Source organism: Trachypithecus francoisi, unplaced genomic scaffold, assembly GCF_009764315.1.
Source record: "Trachypithecus francoisi isolate TF-2019V2 unplaced genomic scaffold, Tfra_2.0 Contig01579, whole genome shotgun sequence".
NCBI classification, from domain to species: domain Eukaryota; kingdom Metazoa; phylum Chordata; class Mammalia; order Primates; family Cercopithecidae; genus Trachypithecus; species Trachypithecus francoisi.
Window position 1 is genome coordinate 36,076,586 of NW_022681442.1, and position 18,471 is coordinate 36,095,056.

Consider the following 18,471-nt stretch of genomic DNA (forward strand, 5'->3'; position numbering starts at 1 on the left):
ACCATTTGCTTAAATATCACTCTCTATTACTAAAAGGGTCAGTGCTGCAACTGCACACTTGTGCAACTCTTAACCCAGCCACATTTCTTCCAAATAATAAAGAAAAGATAGAATATAACTGTCAACAGGTGACTGCTCAAACCTATGCCACTTGAGGGGACCTTCTAGAGGTTCCCTTGACTGATCCCGACCTCAACTTATATACTAATGGAAGTTCCTTTGTAGAAAAAGGACTTTGAAAAGCGGGTTATGCAGTGGTCAGTAATAATGGAATACTTGAAAGTAATCCCCTCATTCCAGGAACTAGCGCTCAGCTGGCAGAACTAATAGCCCTCACTAGGGCACTAGAATTAGGAGGAAAAAAAAGGGTAAATATATATACAGACTCTTAAGTATGCTTACCTAGTCCTCCATGCCCACGCAACAATATGGAGAGAAAGAGAATTCCTGACCTCCGAGGGAACACCTATCAAACATCAGGAAGCCATTAGGAGATTATTCTTGGCTGTACAGAAACCTAAAGAGGTGGCAGTCTTACACTGCTGGGGTCATCAGAAAGGAAAGGAAAGGGAAATAGAAGGGAACCGCCAAGCGGATATTGAAGCCAGAAGAGTTGCAAGGCAGGACCCTCCATTAGAAATGCTTATAGAAGGACCCTTAGTATGGGATAATTCCCTCTGGGAAACCAAGCCCCTGTACTCAGCAGAAGAAATAGAATGGGGAACGTCACAAGGACATAGTTTTCTCCTATCAGGATGGCCAGCCACCGAAGAAGGAAAAATGCTTTTGCCTGCTGCGAACCAATGGAAATTACTTAAAACCCTTCACCAAACCTTTCACTCTCACTGCACCTCCTCTATGCCACTGTACTACCAGTAGCTCTCCTTACCAAGAGCTTCTATGGAGAATGCGACTTCCTGGAAATATTGATGCCCCATCGTATAGGAGTTTTTCTAAAGAAAATCCCATTTTCACCGCCCACACCTATACGCCCCTGCACTTCAGGCCATACATTACAATCCCTGTATGTTTAACCTCCTTGTTAAGTTTGTCTCTTCCAGAATCAAAGCTGTAAAACTACAAACAGTTCTTCAAATGGAGCCCCACATGCAGTCCATGACTAAGATCTACTGCAGACCCCTGGACCGGCCTGCTAGCCCGTGCTCCAACATTAATGACATCAAGGGCACCCCTCCTGAGGAAATCTCAATTGCACAACCCCTACTATGCCTCAATTCAGGAAGCAGTTAAGAGCGGTCGTTGGTCAACCTCCCCAACAGCACTTGGGTTTTCCTGTTGAAAGGGGGGACTGAGAGGACTAGCTGGATTTCCTAGGCCAACTAAGAATTCCTAAGCCTAGCTGGGAAAGGTGACCGCACCTACCTTTAAACACGGGGCTTGTAACTCGGCTCAAGCCAGACCAATCAGGTAGTAAAGAAGGCTCACTAGAATACAAACTAGGCTAAAGCAGGAGGTAAAGAAATAGTCAAATCATACATCGCCTGACAGCACAGGGGGAGGGACAATGATTGGGATATAAACTCAGGCATTCAAGCAGGGAGTGGCAACCCCCTTTGGGTCCCCTCCCATTTTATGGGAGCTGTTTTCACTCTATTAAATCTTGCAACTGCAAAAAAAAATAAAAATAAAAATAAAATAACCTGCAGATCCAAGAACCTCAATGAACAATGTGTGTAAGATAAACACAGAGAACCATATCTAGATAGCTAGGTGAATTGCTGAAAACAAAAGGTGAAGAATTTGGGATTGTAGCTTACTTAAAGCTTACCGTTATCCTGACACTGTTTCATGGAAATAGGCAGAAGACACAAGATTCCTGCATCATAAACAAAAGACTTTATTACTCACAGAACAGCAAGAAGAATGCACATCAAAATATTTGCCTAAGTTCCTTATGCCTAAATCCCACAGGCCCCATGCCTACCCATACAGTGGGCTGCAACTCAGGCAAAGGTCCCAGCACTTTTTGAGCAAGCAGCAAATCCAGTTTCCCTCCCTCTCCTTAGGCAGAGAGCAGGGACACAGTACCACTCTATGGTCACCTTGACCAGCTAGTGACTATATGACTAGATACAGAAATGGTTCAGTGTCAGAAGATGAATAAAGCTTGTAGTCTGTCACGCTCAGCAAGAATATGCATGTTTTAGTTCATTTTACATTGCTATAATGGAATACCTGAGACTGGGTAATTGATTTTAAAAAGAAGTTTATTTAGCTCATGGTTCTGGAAACTGGGAAGTTTAGGACTGGGAAGCCACATCCGACAAGGGCCTCACGTTGCATCATAACATAGCAGATGGCATCACATGGCAGGAGCACACGTGACGGCGGCAAGCAGGCGCGTCCAAAAGAGACAAACCATGAAAGGAAACCTCACTTTATAACCACCTGCTCTCTCAGTAATTAATCCAGTTCTGCAAGAGACAGAACTCACTCCCACAATATGGCAGTAATCCTTTCATAAGAGCAGATCTTTCATGACTCAAATACCTTTTAAAGTCTTTCCACCTCTCGACCCGTTACACTGGGGACCAAGCCTCAACATGAGTTTTGGTGGGGACAAACCATATTCAAACCACAGCAATGCAAGAACAAATAAGAACCAAAAGACTGCCTTTTGCAACCAAAACCAAAGGGAGAGAACTGAGCTACAGTGGAGCAAAGTTGCCATATTGTATCACAAGTAAACCACCATTAACCTGAAGTGGATTTTAAGTTAAAGTTATGAAGTTCAAGAAACATAAAAATCCCTAGAGTAATCACTGAAAAATGAACTTTAAAAATATACTTAAAAATGAGCTGGGTACAGTGGTTCATACCTGCAATACCAACACTTTGGGAGGCCAAGGCATGAGGATTGCTAGAGACCAAGACTTCGAGACCAGCATGGGCCACATAGTGGGACGCCGGCTGCACAAAATTTTTTAAAATTAGCTGGATGTGGTGTCACACACCTGTAGTCCCAGCTACTCAGGAGGCTGAGGTGGAAGGATCACTTGAGCCTGGGAGGTCAAGGCTGTAGTGATCCATGATCACACCACTGCATTTCAGCCGGAGTGACAGAATGAAACCCTGTCTCAAACAAGCAAACAAAAATACAAATGAGTAGTTGTCAGGGGATGAGGGAGAGAGAAATGGGAGTGACTTCTTATAGATACAGGATTTCTTTTGAGAGTGATTAAAATGTTCTGAAATTAGATAATGACTCTATAAATATATTAAAAACCACTGCATTGTACACTTTAAAGGGGTGAATTTAATGGTATGTGAATTATATCTCACTAAATGAATTAAAATATTGATTTAAAACAAAATAAGGCAATAAAAGGGGAACAGAGGAAAAACAATAAGCAAGACATATAGAAAACAAATAGCAAAATAGATAAATCCAAACATACCAATAACTACATTGAATGTGAATGAACTAAGCAGTTCAATCAAAAGACAAAAATTGTCAGGATGTATTTAAAAAACAACAACAACAACAAGATCTAACTACATATTGCCTAAAAGAAACACAGTTTAGATTCAAATATACTGTAGGTTGAATAGCATGCATAAACAGCTGCTATGAAAGACCTGGAATGGCTATATAAGTATCAGACAAAATAGACTTTATGACAAGGCACATTAAGACAAGGAAGGACATCTAATCATAACAAAAAGGTTAATACATCTGGAAAATACAACAATTATAAACATATAACACCTAACCACAGATCCCAAAAATACATGAAGCAAATACTGACAGAATTGAAAGGAGAGACAAGAGGGTATGACTCAACTGAAATGACTCCTGATTAAGTAACATTCAAAAAAAAAAATATTGTTATAGTGAAGTTCCAGAAGAAATCAAAAAGGCATAACAAGAATCATTGCATAAGCCTTTTATTTAAACAAGTTTATAAACTATAACATTTCCAGATTCCAGGGATAACCAAGGAGAATAACTGTCTCCAATGAAAACTTAACGATTCTTTTCATTCCTGTCGTCCTTTTGCGAAACAATTCCAAGACTTACTGAAACACTAAGATAGTACCCAGAATGTACATTCTCACAAGGTGTAAGAAAGCAGACTTGAAAATGCTATTTTGATAATATGTGGGCTAATCTTATTCTTAAACTGTTGTTGCTGCTGCTGTTGTAGTTTTACAAACACAGCATATTCTAAAAAAATTTTTTCTGAAATTCTGTTTGAAAAATAAATAAATGATAAATATATTCCTTCCATGAAGTAAAGTAATGCACAAACAAATAAATAAATGATAGCATTTGTGCAAAGGTTAAGAGGTTGTAAACTGATTTAGTTTCATCTCTGTTTGGTATAATACATAATATCATAAAGTGTTATAAGCTATTCTATTTTTCAATATAATCTTAAACTCAGGAAAAAATTAGCTTCTTTACTGCTAGACTGCACGTTGGCAACAAACACATGGTTTAGTAGACAAAATAATACATTTATTAAGGCACCATGCCTCCAAAAGAGAACAGTGGTTAGTTACAATCCAAAACTGAGACCTGAAAAGAAGTAATGTATTACTAATTACATAAGAAAAATAACTGGTAAATTAAGTTTTCAAACTTTAACCTTTATTTATTTATTTATTTATGTAAATTTTATTTTTATTCCTTTTTCAAGACAGGGTCTCATTCTACTGCCCAAGCTGCAGTAGTAGTGGCGCAATCATAGTTCACTGCAGCCTTGTCCTCTCAGGCTCAAGGGATTCTCCCACCTCAGCCTCCCAAGTAGCCAGGACCAGAGGCCCATGCCACCACCACATCTGGCTAATTTTTGTATTTTCTCTAGAGATGGGGTTTCACCATGCTGCCCAAGCTGGTCTTGAACTCCTGAGCTCAAGCAATCTGCCCACCTCCACCTCCCAAAGTGCTGGGATTACAGGAGTGAGTCATCATGCCCAGGCCTCAAACTTTAACTTAAGAAAAATGTAGATGTCATTTCTGTGATAATGGAGCAATTATTCTAGACTGTAAATAAATAAATAAAATAGAGACTAACTACACTTTGATCTGTACAAAAATTTGCCAAAATTTTTGCTGTAACTACTTATGCCAAAATAGCTATAACTATTTAAATTGATGAATAGATGGATGGCTATATGGATGGATATAAAAATAGTTGATAGATTTTTTTCCTTTCTGCTGCTGCTTCATGATAGAGCTAACCCACCTCTAGTCTCTTACTCCAGCTGCAGTGGATATCCTGTCTACCTTTTTTGTGGACATTTGTCCATCAATAACAAATGGGTACCCCAAAAGTCAAGAGTCACACAAATATTAAACCAAGTTTTATAAATGTTTGTACTGTTGAGTTAAAGAGCTTACATGTACTACAGGGACTGATTCTCTGACAAGGAATCAAACCCAGGCCACAGGTGTGAAAGCACAGAATCTTAGCCACTATACCACAAGATGGAATGCCTTCTCTGTAAATCCCACAGGGAATTCAAAGCAGGCAGTTTGAGTGTACAAATGATTTTAATTTTGTTTTGGGTTAGATTTTTGCATTTTAATTTTGTCAAGAGAATTTCTAAGCCAAGACACTATTGTGTCTTTCTTTAATTTGATTGTCCCATAAATACAAGTAAGACAATTATTTAGAATGAGAGATCTCTAAAATCTTCTTTTAAAAAGAAAATTAAGGTTCTTTCTAATTTAAAGGATCCATCTTTTGGCCACTGATGATTAGAATTTCCAATGGTTTACAAATTTCAGTAGCGACTCAACAATAAGCCTCTTCATGGAAAGTCCAGGAGATAATTTTCCAGGTTTAGAGTAAGTTTTTACTATATAAACAAGGGTGTTCCTTGACAGCATATAGAGGAGACACTCTCCATGATCCCCAAAAATTCACTCAGAAGTAGACTTAAGATAACAAAGACTCTTGTTGCCACAGACTATTAAGGCTGGTGTTTGTGCATATGGTGCCACTAGTAACCCACAAATTTGCCAGGGGCCACCAGTCACAGACCTGTTAATCCACTGGCACCAGGAAGGCCCTCCTGGGATTGGAATTTTTCCCAGCCTAACCAGGCAACAGGAGCCCCTTATAGATGGAAATTATTAAGACAAACTCCCCCGAGAGCTTGACATATTTGGAACAAAAAGCATACTGCTTAAAATCTTATGTGACCAGCCATTTTTAGACTGGTCACCTAATGTGACCCGAAAATCACGCTCCCCAAAAGGGCAGGGACCAAGAGAAAATGCTCTCAAAAGTCAAGGTCTTATACGGACATGAAACAGGACAATAGGAGAACTTCATCTGGTTTTTATTTTGTGGACTACAGCAAGGTTTATAGACAGAACCGCAAAACTGATCAATCTGCAGTGCCAGCTCAAACAGTTTATGGGGGTTTAGGCCCATGTTCTACCCTGTGGCATCCTTCGTTATGACAGCACAACACGACTATTTCTGGAAGGAAAGGGACCAAACAATGTGAATATTCATACCAAAAAAGGACACCAGAGTCGCTACACACAAAACTAGTCACACAAATCCTTTTTTCCCATTAATCAAGGTTTTGGAGATGAATATGAGACAAACAGTGATTTTACCATCAGCTCTACCAGATTCCACAGAGGGAGAGAGGCTGGGAGCCTGACTGGTAAGAATTCCTTACCCTTCTGCTGGCTTGTCAGGTCCTTGGTTCCCTTCATTGCAGCTTCCAGAAGAGCAGAGCAGCTTTGGTATCCTGTTCACAGCACTAAAACTGGAGGGGCCAATGAAAACTTCCCCTTTGTCCTCTGAAGTTTCACTGAAAATCGCTGACAAAAAAGGCAGGTTAATAGGAGAAAAGGCATACAAATTTATTTGATCATAGTTTTACACGTACACAGGACACTTCAGAATGAAGACCTGAAGGGGAGGCTGGGCACAGTGTCACATGCCTGTGACCTCAGCACTTTGGGAGGCTGAGGAGGGAGTATGCCTTGGGGACAAGAGTTTAAGGTCAGCCTTAGGAACAAAGATTCCATCTGTACAAAAAATGTTAAAATTAGCCAGGTATGCTGGTCCCAGGTGTTTGAGGCTGCGTGAGCTGTGATTGTGCCACCAAGCTCCAGCTCGGGTGACAGTGTGAGACCCTGTCCCTTAAAAAATGAATATAAATAAAATAAATACAAGATACAGGGGAAATTGTCTACTTTTATGCTTAGGTTCAACCAAGTATGGACAGCCATGTAGAAATATGACGGGTCAAAAAAAGAGTATGATCTAATGCTATAGACTGCGTGGGAGAAACTCAGCAATGCCGTCTATCTAGATTCTTCTTGACCTCTATGCATTCCTTCTTTCCGGATGTGGGACAGGACCTGGTCTGGAATGGGATTCAACAATCTAAATGTGGGGTAGAAGCCTCTTCGGAATGGGTTTCAACAATCTGGAACAGTCGGCCGGGCGCGGTGGCTCAAGCCTGTAATCCCAGCACTTTGGGAGGCCGAGACGGGCGGATCACGAGGTCAGGAGATCGAGACCATCCTGGCTAACACGGTGAAACCCCGTCTCTACTAAAAATACAAAAAAAAAAAACTAGCCGGGCGAGATGGCGGGCGCCTGTAGTCCCAGCTACTGGGGAGGCTGAGGCAGGAGAATGGCGTAAAACCTGGGAGGCGGAGCTTGCAGTGAGCTGAGATCCGGCCACTGCACTCCAGCCTAGGCGACAGAGTGAGACTCCGCCTCAAAAAAAAAAAAAAAAAAAAACAATCTGGAACAGTCAGTCAAACGAGGCAGGTCAGATCATTTCTTTATGGCGAGTTTTTTTTTTTTTTTGAGACAGAGTCTCGCTCTGTCTCCAGGCTGGAGTGCAGTGGTGCAACCTCGGCTCACTGCAAACTCTGCCTCCCGGGTTCACGCCATTCTCCTGCCTCAGCCTCCCGAGTAGCTGGGACTACAGGTGCCCACCACCACACCCAGCTAATTTTTTTTATTTTTAGTAGAGACGGGGTTTCACCAGTTAGCCAGAATGGTCTCGATCTTCTGACCTCATGATCCACACGCCTTGGCCTCCCAAAGTGCTGGGATTACAGGCGTGAGCCACCGCACCCGTCCTATGGCCAGTTTTTATACAGAAAGGCCAGGAGAAAGAGAAAGTTAGAGTAATATTTTTAGGTTTTGTTGCTGGCTTCTATGACCCACCTGGGGGAAGAGGAATTCTAGTTTCCATGGCTAGCCCTCTCACAGAGGAAAATGAGAGGCCAGAGAGAGACAGAAGGGCAGGAGAAAGTCCGAGAGGGCACCACCACAGTAAAGATCCAGGGCAGTTCTGCTTCAGAGGCCTTCATGTGTGGCTGCCATTTTCTGGGATCCTGGAATAGCCACAGCCATCTGCAAAAGAGGCTGGGCAGTGTCATCTTTTGGCTATATTGTGCTCAGTAAAAATTTGGGGTTCTGTTTATTTGAGAGAAGAGAGAACAAATATATAGTCAGCAATAAACAGTTTCTGCCATAGAGTCAAAGTTACACAGATTCAGAACTGGAGAAAATGTGGGACTATAGACAGTCTCCAAAGGATGAAATGAGTAAGAAGAGAAAGAAAAAAAGAAAAGGAGTAGAAACCCCTCTTCGCTTGTTATTAATACTAAATGGCTAAAGAAAAATTTTTAAAAAGGTTTCAAAGTGAAAACATACTTCTTTCCTCTACAATGTAATCATTGTTCATTAATCTCTTAAAAAGCAAGATTAATTCTGCCAGAGCTACTAAACATGTTTTCTATTAAACATGTAGACACCGTTTATTCAATTTATTTAGATAAATGCTTGTAAACAATAATTTAGATAAATTACAGTTATATTAATCATGAGTATCATTTGAAAAAATTTTGTTTGAGACAGAGTCTGGCTCTGTTGCCCAAGCTGGAGTGCAGTGGCTCAATCTCTGCTCACTGCGACCTCCACCTCCTCTGTTCAAGTGATTCTCCTGCATCAGCCTCCTGAGAAGCTGGGATTACAGGCCTGCACCACCACGCCCGGCTAATTTTTGTAATTTTAGTAGAGACAGGGTTTCACCATATTGGCCAGGCTAGTCTGGAACTCCTAACCTCAAGTGATCATCTGCCTCCGCCTCCCAAATTGCTGGGATTACAGGCATGAGCCACCGTGCCTGGCCTATCATGGTTATTATAAAAATTAATGATGGTTTAAAATTACGTCTTTGGGGCTGGGCACAGTGGCTTATGCCTGTAATCCCAGCACTTTGGGAGGCCGGAGCGGGGGGCGTGGATCACCTGAGGTCAGGAGTTCGAGACCAGCCTGGCCAACATGGTGAAATCCCGTCTCTACTAACAACACAAAAATTACCTGGGCATGGTGGTGCATGCCTGTAATCCCAGCTGCTGGTTGGTGAGGGGGGTGGAGCGGGGCTGAGGCAGGAGTATCGCTTGAACCCAGGAGGTGGAGGTTGCAGTGAGCCGAGATCGCACCACTGCACTCCAGCCTGGGCAACAGAGGGAGATTCCGTCTCAAAAACAAACAAACAACAACAACAAAAAACCACTGCATCTTGGGGAGCAGGAGTGGGAAAAGAAAGGTGGGTTTGATTATGAAAAGAAAAGAGGTCTGGGCGCGGTGGCTCAGGCCTGTAATCCCAGCACTAGGGAGGCCTAGGTGGGCGGATTGCCTGAGGTCATGAGTTTGAGACCAGTCTGACCGATGTGGTGAAATTTTGTCTGTACTGAAAATACAAAAACTAGCCAAGCGTGGTGGCGGGCGCCTATAATTCCAGGTATATAGGAGGCTGAGGCAGGAGAATCGCTTGAACCCGGGAGGTGGAGGTTGCAGTGAGCCGAGACCAGGCCATTGCACTCCAGCCTGGACAACAAAAGCGAAACTTTGTCTCAAAAAAACAAACCAAAAAAAAAAAAAAGAAAGAAAGAAAGAAAGAAAAGAAAAGAGAAGAGATTTTCAGGGAGACAGAACTGCTCTGTATCTTTACTGTGGTGGTGGAAACATGAAACTACACATACATTAAAACTTCATGAACTAAATATACACACACATACAAATAAAACTGGAGAAATCTTGAAGATTGATGGGTTGTATCAATGCCATTATTTCACTTGTGATATTGTATGATAGTTTTGCGAAGTGTTACCTTTGAGGGTACACAGGATTGCTCTGAGTACCCTCAATTTCCTATAACTTCGTGAATCTACATGAAGGCTGTAGGTTTCATCATGAAATGGAAAATTTAATTTTAAAAAGTCTCAGCTGATGAAAATGATTCTACAAGTATTCGGTTAATTTTTTTAAAATGAAAAAATGCTCAATTTGTAATTCTTGTATTGAGAGATCTCTCACCGCTGTTCTTTTGCTATCAGAGCAGAATTTTTTTCATGAAATTATTATTAACTCTTTTTCAAAATCTACCACACAACATACATACTATCACACAAACATTGTTTAACTTTTTATTAGACACTGGGTTAAAAGAGTTTAAATGTGCCTTTTTTAGTGTAAATGACAGTATGCTCTGTGTACTGTTCTATAACTTGGTTTTTTCATGTATTTGTCTTGGAGATATTTCCATTTCACTAAATAAATATTCTCATTCTTGCTATTGCAGAGTATTCCATAACGAACGTATCATAGTTTATTTATCCACTCTGGAACGATAGACATTTACATTGTTTCCAATATATATGCTTTTATTTGCCTCTTCTACACTTGTGTGGATTTCTCCAGAATAGCTATCGAGAAGTTAAATCCCTGGGCCGGGCACAGTGGGTGACTCACGCCTGTAATACCAGCACTTTGGAAGGCCGAGGTGGGTGGACCACAAGGTCAGGAGATTGAGACCATCCTGGCCAACATAGTGAAACCCTGTCTCTACTAAAAAGACAAAAGTGAGCTGGGTGTAATGGCACATGCCTGTAATCCCAGCTACTCAGGAGGCTGAGGCAGGAGAATCACTTGAACCGGGGAGTCCGAGGTTGTAGTGAGCCGAGGTCACGGCACTGTACTCCAGCCTAGGGACAGAATGAGACTCCATCTCAAAAAAAGTAAAAATAAAAATTAAAAAAAAGAAGAACTTAAATACCTGAATAAAGGGGCATATGCATATTAAAACTTAATAGATACTGACCTATGGCCCTCCAAAAAAGGCTATAACAGTTTACATTGCTAACGCAGTGCACCGATTTTTTTATATTATCATTTGGTGTCATCAAACCTTTCCATTGTTGACAATCTAATTTGGAAAAATCTAGTATCTTTTTTTAAGTAAACTTTTTTGTTGAAGTATAAACATGAATACAGAATAATGCATAAACCAAATGTATGTATAGTTCAACCAATTTTTACAAAGTGATGGCTGGGAGAGGTGACTCACGCCTGTAATCCCAGCACTTTGGGATGCGGAGGTGGGCAGATCACTTGAGGTCAGGAATTCGAGACTAGCCTGGCTAGCATGGTGAAACTCCATTTCCATTAAAAATACAATAGTTAGCTGGGCATAGTGGCACATACCTATAATCCCAGCTACTCAGGAGTCTGAAGCACAAGAATCACTTGAAGGCAGGAAGTGGAGGTTGCAGTGGGCCAAGATTGCACCACTGCACTCCAGCCTGAGACACAGAGCAAGACTCTGTCTCAAAACACAAAACAAAACAAAACAAACAAACAAAAAAAGTGAGCCTGCCCATGTAACCCTAGCCCATTTGAAGACATGATTACCACCAGCTCAGAAATCTCCATTGCATTCCTACCCAGTACTATTCCTCTCAAACATAACTGATGGCAGCGGCTGCTACCATCACACCAGCTGCAGCAGGGAGGACCCCCTGGAGCTGGGCACTCCTTGGAGCTGGTGGGAGGCCCGCCCTTTCTGAGTTGCGGTGGAAGCTATCCAGGTGCCGCTGCAGCCCCGCAAACTGCGGCTGTGGACCCAGGCCTCATGCTCTATGGAGCAGGTAGAAGCCCCGCCCTCCTGGGCAGGGCTACAGCTGCCCAAACCATGGCTGTGCATCCGAGCCTCCCTATGCTCTTGGAGGAGGCCAGGAGCAGGCAGGATCTGCCCTCCCGGGTGCAGCTGCAGCCCCCACGACCAACAGCTGCAGACTTGGGCCCAACTGCACGGAGCAGGCAGGAGTTGGGAACAAGCAGGATCCCCGAGTTGGCAGGGTGGAAGCTCCCAGGTGCAGCTGTGGCCACCCTCCCAGACACAGGACCTGGGCACCTCTGCAGCCTGCACCCTCGGGTGGCCAGGAAGCCCCTCTACCCACAATCCCTGCAGGCTCACGAGTGTCTGCTCCCACTGCCTGACCTCTCTCTTCTCCCAGCACCTGCTCAGATCGCTCCAAGTGGGGTTGGGCCCAATACCCGGGCCATGAATGGCAGCAAGAGTCAGAGAGTTTGCTGGGCAGAAGGGAGTGGGGTCCCCAGTAAGGCACCACCTTCAGGTCATGGAGGGCCTGAAGGCTGAGAGCCAGGTCACCAGTCCCACACACCAGAGCAGGGACTCCCTGCTGCCTATGGCCACCCATGGACCAATCTGCATGCACTTCTTACCCTATGAGGTCCATAAAAGCTGGGGGCTTAGCCACAGGACTAGAGAGGATGGCCAGAGCAGGATAGAGGATGCAGAGGACAGAGATGAGGGGATGACCAGTTGCAGAGAAGAGCTACCATCTGCTGACAGTTTGAGAGGACTGCAGAGATCTCCAAACAACCTACCTGCAAAGAAAAGCCACGCTCTCCAGGGCCTCCTCTCTGCTGAGAGCAGCAGATGATGGGACAACCAGTGGGCAGAGAGGAGCTACGCTCTCCAGGGTCTCCTCTATGCTGAGAACTGAACACTTGATAGGAAGACCTGCAGAGAGGAGCCACCCACTGAGGGTTTCCTCTGAGCTGTTCTAACACTTAATAAAGCTTATCTTCGCCTTGTTCATCCTTCTTTTGTCTGTGTACTTCATTCTTCCTGGACACAGGACAAGAACTTGAACAAAGGCGCCACTGGTCACAGAGGTTTCTAGGAAGAAAATCGACAACCCAAAGATCCCATAACATAACTACTGTCTGATGTTCTAATAATATAAGGCAGTTTTGCCTATTTTTTGAATTTTATATAAGTGAAATAATATAATATGTTCTTTTGTGTATCTTGCTTTAGATCAACATTATATTTGTTTTTGTTTTTGTTTTTGTTTTGAGACAAGGTCTCACTCACTCACCTAGGCAGGAATGCAGTGGCGTGATCACTGCTCACTGCAGCCTTGACCTCCCAGGCTCAAGTGAACTTCCCACCTCAGTTTCCCAAGTGGCTGGAACTATAGGTGCATGCCATCACATCCAACTAAATTTTTTAATTTTTCATAGAGACAAGGTCTCACTACATCGCCCAGGCTGGTCTCAAACTCCTGAGCTCAAGCAATTCAACCACCTCGGCCTCCCAAAGTGCCATGAGCCACCATGCCTGGCCAAATCAACATTATCATCATTTAGATTGTCCAAGTTGGTCTGGCGCAGTGGCTCATGCCTGTAATCCCAGCACTTTGGGAGGCCAAGGTGGGCAGATCACCTGAGGTCAGAAGTTCAAAACTGGCCCGGCCAATATGGTGAAACCCCATCTCTACTAAAAATACAAAAAATTAACCAGGTGTGGTGGCAGTCGCCTGTAATCCCAGGTACTCAGGAGGCTGAGGTAGGAGAATTGCTTGAACCCGGGAGGTGGAGGTTGCAGTGAGCCAATTTCATGCCATTGCACTCCTGCCTGGGCAACAGACTTAGACTCTGTCTCAAAACAACAACAACAAGAAAAAAAAAACTGTTGTGTGCCAGTACTTTGTTCATTTTCAATGAAATATTATTATTCCATTGTATGAGTATACTACAATTTGTACACATTTTGCTTTTGATGGATAATAAAGTTGATTATAGTTTGGTGCTATTATAAATCATGCTGCTATAAATGTTGTCATACAAGTCTTTTGTTAAATATGTATATTTACCATACACACACACACACATTTCCTACTGGGTCTACACCTAAAATTGTATACTTTGCCAGGTCATAGTGTATGGATATGTTTAGCTTTATTATATAAAGCCCAACAGTAAATGGTAGCCCCAATTTATACCCCCATCAGTAGCAAATGAAATATCCAGTAACTCCATATCCTCTACCTTTAAAAAGTTTAACCACTTTGAAAGATATGGAATTATATCTTATTATTGTCTTCATCTGAACTTCTTTGATAATGATATTGAGTTGCTCTTTTATGTTTATTACTCATTTATATATCCTACTTTATAAAAAGTCTGGTCAAAATTTTGGTCAATTTTTTGAGGGGTTGTACATGGATTCTTTACATATTCTGGGTACAAATCCTGTGTTTTATATGTGTGTATGTGTATATTTACATATATATACACATATATATAATATTTTGCCATTGAGTAGCTTGCCTTTTTACTCTCTTAATACTGACTTTTTATTAAGAGAAATTCTCAGTGTTAACAAGATACAATTAAACAATCTTTTTCTTTAGTATCAGTGATTTTTGTCCAGTTTAAAAACTGTTTGCCTACCTCAAAATCACATTATCTTACATTATTTTCTAGAAGCTGTATTGTTTTCCCCTAAGTATAAAATCTATGTAAACTTGACGTCTGGAAACAGGTAAGGTAGGAGTACAGACACACTGTCATCCCTATAAATATCTAACTGGTATAGCACAGTTTATTGACAAAATCACCCTTTCCTCACTGTACTGTAATATTACCTTTGTCACAAATCAAGTGACTACATATGTGTGGGTCTTTTTCTGGACACTATTCTTTTCTATTGATCTATTTGTCAATTTTGGAGCCAAAGCGATACCATTTTATTCTAACAATTATTTTATCTTAATAATAAGATGGGATATCTAGCAGGTAGAGGCCTTCTAGTCTTGTTCTTCTTTAAGATTCTCTTGGCTATTTTTGACCTTTTGAAATTACATGTAAATTTGAAATCAGCATGTCAATGTTTATCTAAAAATGCTGAAATTTTTACTGGACTGTATTGAATCTATACATGAATTTGGGAAGATTTGACATGTTTTCATTAGTAAGTCTTTCTAGCCATGAATTTGGTGTAGCTCTCCATTTATTTAGGTTTTCTATTATTCCTCTCAGAAATATTATATATTTTGATATGTAGTTTTTTTTTTTGTTTGTTTTTTGTTTGTTTGTTTTTAACGGAGTCTTGCTCTGTTGCCAGGTTGGAGTGCAGTGGCGCGATCTCAGCTCACTGCAATCTCTGCCTCCTGGGTTCAAGCGATCCCCCTGCCTCAGCCTCCTGAGTAGCTGAGGCTACAGGCACGCACCACCATGCCTGGCTAATTTTTTGTATTTCAGTAGAGATAGGGTTTCACCATGTTGTCCAGGTTGGTCATGAACTCCTGACCTCAAGTGATCCACCCACCTCAGCCTCGCAAAGTGCTGGGATTACAGGTGTGTGCCACTGCACCCAGACAGATCTTTTTTTTTTTTTTTTTGAGACAGAGTCTTGCTCTGTCACCCAGGCTGGAGTGCAGTGGCACGATCTCAGCTCACTACAATCTCTGCCTCCTGGGTTCAAGTGATTCTCCTGCCTCAGCCTCCCCAGTGGCTGGGATTACAGGCGCCCGCCACCACGCCTGGCTAATTTTTGTATTTTCAGTAGAGACAGGGTTTCACCATGTTGGCCAGGGTGGCCTCAAACTCCTAACCTCAAGTGATCCACCTGCCTCAGCATCCCAAAGTGCTGGGATTACAGGTGTGAGCCACTGTGCCCAGTAATATGTAGAGATCTTATACTATTTCAGATTTATTCCTGTGTATAAATGTTTCTTCAGGTAATTGTACATTTTATCATCTAAAAGTTTTACTTTCTAATTTATTATGGCTATAATATAGCAATACAATTGAATTTTCTATATTGACATTATATTTATTCTTTCCATTGCTCTTCATTTATTTCTGCATTTCTGTGCATCCATCTAAGATCATTTTCTCTTTAGCATGAAGAATTCCCTTTAGCAATTCTTTGTGTGGGTCTGTTAGTGGTATTTTTCCCTCAGTTTTTGGTTTATAAATACATTTTTATCTTATCTTCATTTTTGAGGAATCTTTTGCTGGGTATGCAATTTTAGGTTAGCTTCTTTAAAGATATTCGACTTTTTATAACTTCCATTATTTTTGTTGAAAAGGCAGGTGTAGGCCGGGCACGGTGGCTCACGCCTGTAATCCCAGCACGTTGGGAGGCCAAGGCAGGTGGATGAGGAATTCAACACCAGCCTGGCCAAGATGATGAAACCCTGTGTCTACTAAAAATACAAATAATAATAATAATAAGCCTGGCATGGTGGCGGGTACCTGTAATCCCAGCTTCTCGGGAGGCTGAGGCAGAGAATTGCTTGCACCCAGAGGCAGAGTTGGCAGTGAACCGAGATCGCTCCATTGCACTCCAGCATGGGCGACAGAGTGAGACTCTGTCTCAAGAAAAGTCAGGTGTAAGTTTTATTGTTGCCCTTTTGAAAGTAATATGTCTTTTTAAGCTATACTTTTTAAAGATTTTTCTCTTTGTCAATTTTTGGGATTTGAGTAAGATATCCCCATGTATTATTTTCTTTTAAATTTATCTTGTTTGGGTTTTGTAGAGCTGGAATGTACAGATTGATAACATTATTTGGGGAAATATTCAGCCAAAATATCCTAATATATTGCTGTGTCTACCCCATTATCTCTCTCCTTTCCTTCTGGGGCCCAATTACATATCAATATTTCTTCCACTCTCTCCGCATTGTCTCTTACATTCTTTTCTGAATTTTCAACACATTTTCCCATGTTTTATACCAGAGCTTAACAAATAATCTAGTTTTTCAGTTCACTAATCCTGCCTTCTGCTGTGTTTGATCCACTGTTAAACCAATCTAAGAGTTCTCAATTTCCATTGTTGTACTTTTCAGTTCTAGGATTTACATTTGATACATTTTCACAGGTTTCAGTCTCTGGTGAAATTCTCCACCTTGTCAGCTATTTTACTGAATATATATTAATCGCATATATATTTGAAGTCTGCACCCATAGTTATGACCTCTTATTGGGTCCTAATATTATTAATTTGTGTTTTTTAATTTGATCTTCTAAACATTTATCTGTTTATCTTTTCACATAACCAGCTATTAGTTTTATCAATTACTCTACTGATTTTTTATTTGTTTTTAATTTTTAATTTCCTCTATTATCTTTATTAGTTCTCTTCTTTCATTTTCTTTCAATTTGTAATTTGCTTACTAAATTATAAGATTAAGTTTGGGATTATTTTAAACATTTCTTTTTAAAAAATAAAAGTACTTGAAAATATAAAAGTTCTTTAAGTTCTATTGGCTTTATTCTATACATTGTAGTTGTTTAACTTTCATTCTTTCATTTTTAATTAGTTTGTAATTTTTGTGTTTATTTTCTTTTAACTCAAGATTTATTTTAAAATGTGATTTTTTTTCTTAATTTCCAAGAGGATATTTTTGCTGTCCTTTTATGTTAACTTCTAATTTTACTGCATTGTGGTAAGCAGAATGTACTATAAAATCTTTGCCTTTTTTCTCTTCATTGAGATTTTCTTTATGACATAACACATGGTCAATTTTTGTCAATGCTCCAAGTATGATTGAAAAAGAATTAGTACTATTTGCTTATTGGGTTCACATTCTATACCACCTATAGATATTAAACTGAGAATTTTAAAATCACTTATTTAAATCTTTTTCTCTTTTTTTATTATTTAATCTATCTATTTATGGAAGAGGTATGATAAAAAATCTTTTACTCTGATGGTGGATTTATCTAGTCTACTCTTTCCACTAGTTTTTTGCTTTTATGTTTTAAAACAATGTCTTCAGATCCACAAGGATCATTAATTTAACATCTTCTAGGTAGTGTATAACTTTTATAAAGATGAAATATATATTGCCCTTAAATATAATTCACTTAGAATTTTATTTTTATCTTTATATTTTTAGAGACAAGTTCTCACTGTGTTGCCCAGCTGGTCTTGAACTCCTGGTCTCAAGCGGTCCTTCTGCTTCAACTTCCCTCCTGAGTAGCTGAAATTATAGGCACAAGCCACTGCACTAGGCTGGAATTCTATTCTGACTGTCATTACTATTACTACATCTGTTTCCTCCTTATTAGCATTTGCCTATTAAGAATTTATTTCTGGCTGGGCATGGTGGCTCATGCCTGTAATACCAGCACTTTGGGAGGCTGAGGCTGGCAGATAACCTGAGGCCAGGAGTTCGAGACCAGCCTGGCCAACATGGCAAAACCTTGTCTCTACTAAAAATACAAAACATTAGCCAGGCATGGTGGCAGGCACCTGTAATCCCAGCTATTTGGGAGGCTGAGGCAGAATTGCTTGAGCCAGGGAGGTGGAGGCTGCAGTGAGCCAAGATTGTGTCACTGCACTCCA

The 18,471-nt window shown here is 41.0% G+C and overlaps 1 protein-coding gene across 2 annotated transcripts in view; it reads right to left on the reverse strand.

The window, feature by feature from the left end:
- Positions 1-18,471, reverse strand: part of ENTPD1 (ectonucleoside triphosphate diphosphohydrolase 1) — a 179,872-nt gene that overhangs the window by 157,855 nt on the left and 3,546 nt on the right. Inside the window, exons 1-2 of one of the 2 annotated variants that reach the window (XM_033187677.1) lie at positions 8,181-8,427; positions 6,667-6,811 (exon numbers count right to left, since the gene is read on the reverse strand). In XM_033187677.1, the coding sequence (XP_033043568.1) occupies positions 6,667-6,703 (37 nt within the window). In that variant the 5' untranslated portion in view covers positions 6,704-6,811; positions 8,181-8,427. Of the gene's footprint in view, positions 1-6,666; positions 6,812-8,180; positions 8,428-18,471 lie in introns of those variants that run through there. The other variant, XM_033187667.1, reaches the window with a different exon arrangement.